This window comes from Apium graveolens, chromosome 4 (assembly GCF_009905375.1).
Source record: "Apium graveolens cultivar Ventura chromosome 4, ASM990537v1, whole genome shotgun sequence".
NCBI classification, from domain to species: domain Eukaryota; kingdom Viridiplantae; phylum Streptophyta; class Magnoliopsida; order Apiales; family Apiaceae; genus Apium; species Apium graveolens.
The window spans coordinates 30,632,744-30,641,714 of record NC_133650.1 but is presented as its reverse complement, the minus strand read 5'-3'; the positions used below and the strand labels follow the sequence as shown (position 1 = coordinate 30,641,714).

General features: G+C 35.6%; 1 protein-coding gene across 7 annotated transcripts; it reads right to left on the bottom strand.

The window, feature by feature from the left end:
• Nucleotides 1–4,254: 4,254 nt before the first annotated feature.
• Nucleotides 4,255–7,687, bottom strand: LOC141717927 (uncharacterized). 7 transcript variants are annotated; one of them, XM_074520190.1, is made up of 5 exons: nucleotides 6,782–7,687; nucleotides 6,588–6,640; nucleotides 6,380–6,499; nucleotides 4,669–5,982; nucleotides 4,255–4,581 (listed from the first exon to the last, which is right to left on the bottom strand). In XM_074520190.1, the coding sequence occupies exons 1-4, from the start codon at nucleotides 7,041–7,043 to the stop codon at nucleotides 5,923–5,925; spliced, it is 495 nt and encodes a 164-aa protein (XP_074376291.1). In that variant the 5' UTR covers nucleotides 7,044–7,687; the 3' UTR covers nucleotides 4,255–4,581; nucleotides 4,669–5,922. The 7 variants fall into 7 exon arrangements, 5 of the variants coding, with proteins under 5 accessions (XP_074376291.1, XP_074376292.1, XP_074376295.1 ...); XM_074520191.1 differs by having other exon boundaries at nucleotides 4,255–4,576; XM_074520194.1 differs by having other exon boundaries at nucleotides 4,669–4,797.
• Nucleotides 7,688–8,971: the final 1,284 nt, after the last annotated feature.

The window sequence follows — 8,971 nt, the reverse complement described above, 5'->3', positions numbered from 1 at the left end:
ACCTAGAACAAACTGGTAAATCAGGTCGGCTTTAGGAACACTAGACTCTTCTAGGCACCATAGTCCAATTTCCAACCAACCGTTCTTCTAAGGATGATTTCCTATCACCCACAAGTGATTCATCAACCACTGATTTACTTTTCCCGAGGCTATAACTCCATCATTAGGTTCTGAACTCTCGCGGTTACCATTATTTTTAAATAATATCCTGATATAGGACTTTCATTCTTCCTGATAGTCAACTTTCATTTACTCCCAATAATCAAGACTGTCTAATCGCAGAGGTCACTAAAGGAATTTATTATCATGGAATACCAAATGAAATTTCAAAATCAAGGAAATCGAATTAGAAGGAATAGTGAAGAAGATGTAGGTATGATTGAGAGTAACTACACAAGTACATAAGATGGCCAATCATAGTACCGCACAGTTCACAACACATAACTCGGTGGCGTCCCACCAGACCCTTTGTCACACAGACAAATAGTCAAATCATATGCATTATTTGCCCCAGTCAACCGAAATAATCACTGAGGAAAGAAACAATGTTTAGATAAAAAATTCACAAATAGGAAGGGAAAATCTGATTTATGATAAATCAACAGAACCTTAAGTCGCTCTCAAGTTTGACTTTCTTAGGGATAAACAAGCATCTTATTAGATGGTAAACAATTAGTCTGGAAGCAAAAGGTGTCTCAAGAAATGCGTATAAGATTTAATAAATAACAACAGTACTGATCCCCGTACTTCACGGAACTTGGATGTCATAGCAGCCACCGACTATTATCATATTGTCCGAACTCACCGAGGTCACACACTTGGTCCATCAACATCTCTCGACATCGAAAATGCTTTTTTTAGGAATAATATGGGTGTCCCTATAACTGACACACCAAGGATCCGCGCAAAAGCTGAATTCTCGCGATCAGACTCGTTTTCCTCGAGAGGAAAACTAAAAATCTCTATCGAAACTTACCAATAATACATATACAAATGAGACGTAGTCTAGGCTAGGGCAGTTCCAGCCAATCCTCAATAAACGTCAGGGCTACGTTTCCGAAACCCTTGACCGAACTCATAGACTCGCTCCTCTGATTGAGTTGCTGACTCACATCTATATATAAACCTTCCTATACTCGTTTGACTCTACTCCTAAGCTAAATCAGGGACTCAAACCTGTAGCTATGATACCAACTGTGACGGCCTCAACCCCAGGGTCAGGAGTTGACATCACCAACAACAATAATAAACATAATATAACTCAAATCACTAGTTATACATAACCATGACCCCTTTATCAAGACCTTTTCCAGGTTTAAGTATGACTTAGGTTATATCTGCTACAAAACCAACCTACTACAAATAATCTGAACAATATTATTTTAGTACAGCAACTCAACAGACCATCCTTGGTCTAACATAATTACCTCAGAGGAGCCTGACACGGAAGGCACTTGAATACTGCCCTGACTACCGCGGAAGAATCTTCTAGGCATCTGCAATACATATATAAAACATTCTGCAAGGGTGAGCAATCAATTGCTCAGCAGTACCACTATACGAATAACAAGTAAAACAGTTTATGATCAAACAGTTCCAGGAACAGAGATTATAGCTCGTTTGTATCAACTACTTAAACCCATACGGGAATCACAAAGCTAAATCAGATACGTAACAGATATGTGAAGATAGTTGATCAGGCTATCAACACCAGACGGCTCTAACTTCCATCCCATTTACCTGTTCCGGAACTCAAAGACTAGCTAGGTCTCTGACCTTCTGGACTAATCGATTATAAACTGGGCGCAACCGAATTAGCCTCTTACGCCACCTCAATAGGCCTACTATGGCCCCTAAGTATCCCATATCTGATCGTTTTATCCAGTTTTTCAAACGCTTGTACCTATCTCATTTCAAAACCATTCCTTTTAACAGTACATAGAAAACCAGTTCACAATCCATTTTCATTCGAGATAGGTACCGTTTTTCGAAGTTACTTTTCCCCAAAACAGGTTTGAAAACAATGATTTATAACTACAGGGGATACGTAACTTAAAACGTTTCTGTTCCTTTACAGGATTAAAATAACAGTTTATTCATACGTACTGAACCATAAAAGAATGGTCAGGGGTACTTACCTTGCAACGCTTTCGGAAACCCTAAGTAGCTTTTACGCTGACTTTGGTCCTTGCGAGACTTGATTGGGATCTACAATAACAGAATATCCTATTCAGTTATACCGACATGCTTGATATCCTCATTCCTATTTATCCCAACTCGATATCCCGACTTGTATAATAATTATACACATGATCACATAGACCGTATACAAGTAGGGGTAATACACTTCGCCATATATAGTACGTTTCATGTATTTAAAATAAATTTTTAGAAAATTTTGGCAGCAACTTTTCTATTTATAGGTCTACCCGGCGATTACAATCGACGTCAAAATCCACAATAATTCACAATTTTCAATTCGCAACACAATTTCACAATTCCAAAATTATTTATATACGAAACTGGTTATTCGAATTATTTTATTTTTTTATAAAATTTAGGACTCAAAACCAAGTCATCACCATCCACCGTTGACTCACCGAAGTTCATCGTCAACGGCGGTATAATTTATTGGTGCCCTTTATATTACGGGTTTCCAAATAAATTATGCCGATTAACAAAATTTTCCCGCAACGAAAGTTTTTTTTTTATTTCACGAATATTGTTCATTTATTTTCCTGTAGAAAAAGAGGAAATAAAAATCAATTTCATAAAAATATCAAGCCCAACTGCATAATCTCGGCCCAACGGGAGAGCCCAAAATAAGGCCCAACTGCAAGCCCAACAACACAGTCCAAGCAAAACAAAGAAGCACAGCACCACGGCCACCAACACGGCCAACACGCACACAACACAATCACACACACAGCACGAACACACACACACATCACAGAATACACACACATCACCAATATATACATACATGTATATACATAACAACAGAAAGGAGAATTGACTGAGAATCGAAACAAGACAGCCGGAAATAGTTACCGGAGCATAGGGAAGCCGAAGATGAATGCCGAAAAAAGAGAAAAAGAAGAACAGGGGAAGAAACGAGATAAAGAGGAGGATATGTTTCGAGAGAGTGAGATGAAGAGATTACCGTCGAGGCCGAGAGAGACAGAGTAACCTTTATTGAGAATCCTATGAAGAGGCCAAGTGAATTCCTTTCCACCCTTCTATCTGAACACTAGTCTTTCTGGTATCCTGTTGTGGGCATCAATTGCTCTCACTTCATCCAGCTCATCCAGGTAAAGATTAATGTCTAAAAACTCCTTTATGTCATAAATAAAGAGTTGATCCCCTTTGTTGACTGTTGGCTAGGGTTTAGATAGGGTTTTGGATTGAAATGGGATAGACTTGACTGACTTCCTTGGAATGTTCTTTCTTCTCTTTGAGGGGTTTGGAATAGGGAGATACAACTCAGGAATTGGTAAGCTTTTCCAGTGTATTGGTTCATCCTTGGGAATGATTGATTCACCATTAAAATTCACACCAGGATGGACCTTGATTTCACCTTGCTCCAGTGTGGGCATAGATGTTTGACTTTTGGCAGTAGACAGAGTTGGCTGTGGTTCTTCTTCAAAAATTATTTTCCTTTTGGCTCTCTCTTTCATATATCCTTTCCATGATTTCTTTAGATCTTGCTTTGTTTATTTACTCTTCTCAGTCACAGTTAAGATAACAGGCTTTTCACTTTATGACTTGGTGGCAGGCTTCTCAGCTTGTTTATTTGCTTTTAAGGCAACCTGCCTTTTTGATGCTTGAGCCTCAATTTTTCTTATTTCTTCACTACGCCATATATTGCTTTAAACAACCCCCAAACAATGTTGCTATAGAACAAAAAAAAATGTTGTTAAACACCCAAAAAGGGCTAAGGCAACATCAAAATTATGTTGACCCTTAGCTAGGTAGTATAGATATCTATAGCAACATAACACCTACTCTATTACAACATACCATTATTTGTTACTATAGATCTCAATAGAAACATCTTTTGGACTGTATAGTAACATACTTATTTTGTTGCAAAAGATCTTAGAATTTATTCCATAATGATGGGCCTCACAGATGGGCACCACATGTGGGACCCACATAAATATTTAAAATATATATATATATATTCAATATAGTTGGTTTTCCTTTTATTTTTCACAAATTTAATAATAGATAGATAAAATTTTAAATCCAAAATAAAAATGAAAATATTCTAAAAATAATTATAATAACACTCGTTTACATTAATAAATATGAACTTTTGATTTTTACAAGTAATGGAAAGCAAAAGCTACAAAAGGCCTTTTTTAGAAGGTCAACAAGACATCACTAAGATGTTATGCAAGTAGAAACACTTGAATCAGAATCTAAAATTATCAGTAACTTGAAATTTTGAGCTGCAGCTGGAAATCTCAAAAGCAGGGCAAGTTTCCAACTGACTGTGAAAAGTTGCATGTTGAATAAAATGCAGCTGCAGCAGCCCTCACTGCTAGAACTCTTTCGTAGTCATTAGAATTATCTATCCTGCATAAACACGATTAGATAAGACTACCTAAGATACGATGAATTTAGCGTATAACATAAATTAAAAAGGTATAAAAATGTGATTACCTGAGCAAAAAATATACTCCTAGAGGGCAGTGATTCTTGTTGCAATGTCTATTTCTTGCTTTATCTTCTTCTGTACTGCTGATATTATATAAGACTCTTTGGCTCTTCCAATGAAAAAATCACCTCCTACTAGAAACATCAAACAAGTGAAAAAGAACATTTGACCTATCAGATTAATATATGTTTTTAGTAATAATTGAGGGGTGATTTGCAGTTGTATTGGAAGTTATATTGATCCTGTAGATTTGACCTATCAGATTAATATATGTTTTTACTTTTTAGTAATAATTTAGACAATAATAAACGAAAAGTTTTTTTTATAATTAATCAGACAGTCACACATGAAAATTCGAACTCGTGACCTCCAGGACACGAGCTCAACCACCACGAGCTCAACCACCACCCCAAAACTTTGTTGGCTCATTAGATACTTTCTTTCTGAATACTTTTATCAGGGTAGTCCTACCTTATAGGCGAGCAAAACTTGCATTTAGAGTATCAATACTCAAGCTCCCATAATTTTTGAAAATCTTCTATACAACTTTGTAAAATATACAATATATATATATATGTGTATGTGTACGTTACGATTCCAAAAACTGATTCTTATTAAGGTCCTAGGAGCATACTGTGCTTTTTTACCTCTCCCTTGAAGGGAAAAAAAACAACTACAATGACTGCTAAGGTAAATTATCGAATACATTGTAAATGCATGTATATGTACACAAGAATGTGTGGGTATATCAGCTTCTTGATTGTTCTTTCTGAATTGTTCTTGATTTTTCTTTCTGAATTGTGTAAGTATCTATATTGGAGACAAGGCAGTCTTAAAATATATTTGTATTCTGTCTCCAATGTCCCCAGTTGCTGCATACCAAGTTTTCCAGTACATTCTGAAAGACAACCGTCACACTGCTTTTGCATCTCCTTCACTTGGTTTAACCAATTCTCCTAATTATAATATTGTACAGGTTTCCCATTCTTGAGAAGAAGTTAAAGGATGTGAACTACTAGGTAACAGTAGTTAATTTCCAAGAAATCAATTGTAGTAGTTAGAAACTGTATGTATAAGTAGGCAGAATATACTGCAGGACAACCAAAAGAAGTGCTCAAAAGGAAAATAGGACTTAATGCCGATAATTTTAGACTTAGAACACAGACATGTATCATATGAATAGGCAAAGGATGAAAAATCATCAGAAGCCAATGATCCCATGTCTTTTTGCTAAGATTTTAACAGTTGTAAGTTTCGTATTAAAATGTCTGATTTGGCATGAGTCCTCGAGGTCCTAAAATCTTTCCTAGACTGGCAACCTGATATGCATAAATAAATGTCTGATTAGAAATCTTGTGCATAAACATCTAAACAACTCTAAAATAATGGTATGGATTAATATATATCCGGTGAACAAAAACTGGACTGTATACCTAACTCTGTATTTATTAATTGAAGAGGGAAATGGGAAGAAAAATTAAATTCAGACAGAAAGGGAAATAGAGTACTTTATCAGGACAACTCATTAACAAATTGTAATTTTATTCAACTACAAGTTATTTTCCCATATAAACCTTAATCGCCTGTAATTTATCCTGTTTAAAATTAAAAAAAGCATGTGCAAAGCTTGCACAAGTCTCAAACATCCAAAAGCTTTGGTAATTTAAGACAGGAGACATAAATAAAATTATTCTAAAAATAAAGTTTATGCAATACCTTAGGCATCATATCAGGAATATCAATCAATTTATCAAAGTCCATGAATCCTTCTTTAAATTGTTGTATCAAGTCTTCTCCACCAACCAAGTCTGCTCCTGCACTTTTCACCTCATTGAACTTCTCACATGTGGAAATGCGTGTACTGTTAGGAGGCCCAACAAACTGAATATAGAAGAGATTGATTGACACTTATGATAATACAAACCAGTTGAAAGATCTTCAGAAGTGAAAACAGTCCATGGTGGAGGACGAGAATCTCTGTGCAAACCATTACAAAGGTCTTCAGAAGTTGGAAAATTACATCCTTACAACTCAACTTAGCTTCAGCCTTCAAGCTTAACATATAAGCTTGTCATATAGATGGATATCAATCAATCTAGAAGCAGTATTACTATTTACCTAGAACTAGAAGCAGCCAAAGCCATATACGACGAACTCCTCTCAGGCATTTCATCAAACACCTTAACCGTCTCCTCAAACTCGCCATTTCCCATGTATACATATCAAGAATTGTATTACCCAAAGTAAGGTCCTTACGAATACCATTCCTTTCCACAAACAAGTGTAGCCACCTCCCTAATTCCAAATTCAACTTTTTCACACAAGCAGAAAATTCACCTACCATCGTAACAGCATTTGGAGTCACCCCTTCTGCTTGCATTACATGAAATAACTCCAACGCCTCGTCAGGACAATCCCCTTTAGAAAACCCTGATATTATTGAATTCCAAGACACAATGTCCCTCTAAATGCCCACACGTGGAGTAGAAATAAACAAGAGAATTAACAACAAACATATCCACATTAAGCGCAGTCTTCACTGCCATTCCATTAACAACCCTCCCCATTTTATAATCTGAAACGTCAGCTGCACCTTTAATAACAAAAGGAAATGTGAACTTATTCGGCATTTCATCACACTGATAAAGCAACGGAACAAACAATAGCAGAGTTTGCACTGGTTCGATACTCGAAGAATAAGCTCGAACAAGATCATTCCAAGTAAAAAGATTTGGTTGGGGAATTTGATCAAACATCTTGCGTGCATACTCAATGCTCGAGACTGGAGGAAGCGCTAGAGCAGTAATTAGCTTGCTGGGTGAAAAGCGGTCGAAGAATAAGACAGTACGGAGCATATGGGCATGAATTTGTTAGAGATGTTTGAGGTTTCGACATTGATCTACGAGTGAAAGTGTAAAGAGAAGACAGAGGGGGAGAGAGTGAGGTCGAGTTAAGAAGGGGGAAAGAGATGAGTGAAAGTGGAGGGTATTGATTTGATCTATTTGATTTTTTGATCTGTACAAAAATTTCGTTTGCCGTTCCTTCAACCAAATTAAGCCGCCTTCCCTAATTTTATCTTTTTTTTAATTTTTTCATATTAATTATAAATATTATAAAAAAATTAAAATAGACACATTATATTTATGATAATAAATTTATTGATTTAATTAAATTTTAAAAGTTCATAGCTATTACAAACTGTTATTTTGACAAATAAAATTTTAAGTAATTTCAATCCAAATTTATTAATTTTAATACTAATTAAGTAAATTGTATTAATTATATATTCAAATAAATTATTGTACTTATTACAAAATGTTCATAAGTCAATTATTTGATATAATATTACTTTTCAAGACGAATCCATGAATTATTTATCCAAATGAAATACTTATAAAAATAAATTTTATTTTTGGTCTTAATTTAAAATTTTATTGTATTCTTAGTCTATAACAACACATTATATCATGTTAGCTCTACTTAACACCTCAGTGGTTTATGGTAACAGAGTCCTTTAGTTTTAGTAACCCACATAGTGTAGGTGTTGTGATAGGCTGAAAATTTCACATCTATAGTAATATAATCTAAGGCAACACCCCTACTCAAATGTTCAGTTAGGCCATCTATGGCGTAGTGCTTGGCTTCTCCAAATTGAGGATATCCAGCCATCACACAAATTAGTTTTCCATGCCTGTAGATTTTTGCTATTCTTTTCTTCAAGACTGAGTTTCTTGGATCTTTATAATTTACAATGGAGTGACCAAGCAGCTTCTTTTCATCAGGTTGAAGAGTTGTATAGACTAGGTCCAAAGGATTTTTGCTTGAATGTTTTGATGAATGATTCTTGGGCTTCAAAATCACAGTGGCCTTTTGATGTCTTCTAGCTGAGATTTGACCCATTTCCATATTCCCCAACCTCATTTCACTTAATGCAATTTGTCTCAATTGTGTGAAGTGCTTCACAGATTTGTCTTGATTTTCAATTGGACCAAATACCTTTTCACTTTTCTTCATTTCTTCATTTCTTCATTCAGCTTGAGTTCAGCGGCTAGTCTGTTGATCAAGTCAAAACTGTCTAACACGGGTGGATTTGAGAAAGTAATGGCTGGAACAATTACATTACTGACTTGAATGTGTACATCCTTCTTCCCCTTACTAACTTGGACAATTTCATCCTTCTCCCCCGTTTTGTTATCATCAAGTAAGATAGGGTTGGAATTTTGAGCAACCACCAGTTATTGTAGTAGTTGAGTTTGAGTTTGTTGATTAGAAAGAATTTGAGCAACTGAGTTCTCCACTTTTGACAGC

Excerpts from the sequence above, each read along its gene's own strand:
- LOC141717927 (XM_074520190.1), bottom strand. The coding sequence starts at position 7,043 with ATGCAAGCAGAAGGGGTGACTCCAAATGCTGTTACGATGGTAGGTGAA. Across the intron at positions 6,641-6,781 it reads TTGGCTGCTTCTAGTTCTAG|AGATTCTCGTCCTCCACCAT; the intron begins GTAAATAGTAAT and ends TGGTTTGCACAG. Across the intron at positions 6,500-6,587 it reads TTCTGAAGATCTTTCAACTG|TTCAATGAGGTGAAAAGTGC; the intron begins GTTTGTATTATC and ends ACATGTGAGAAG.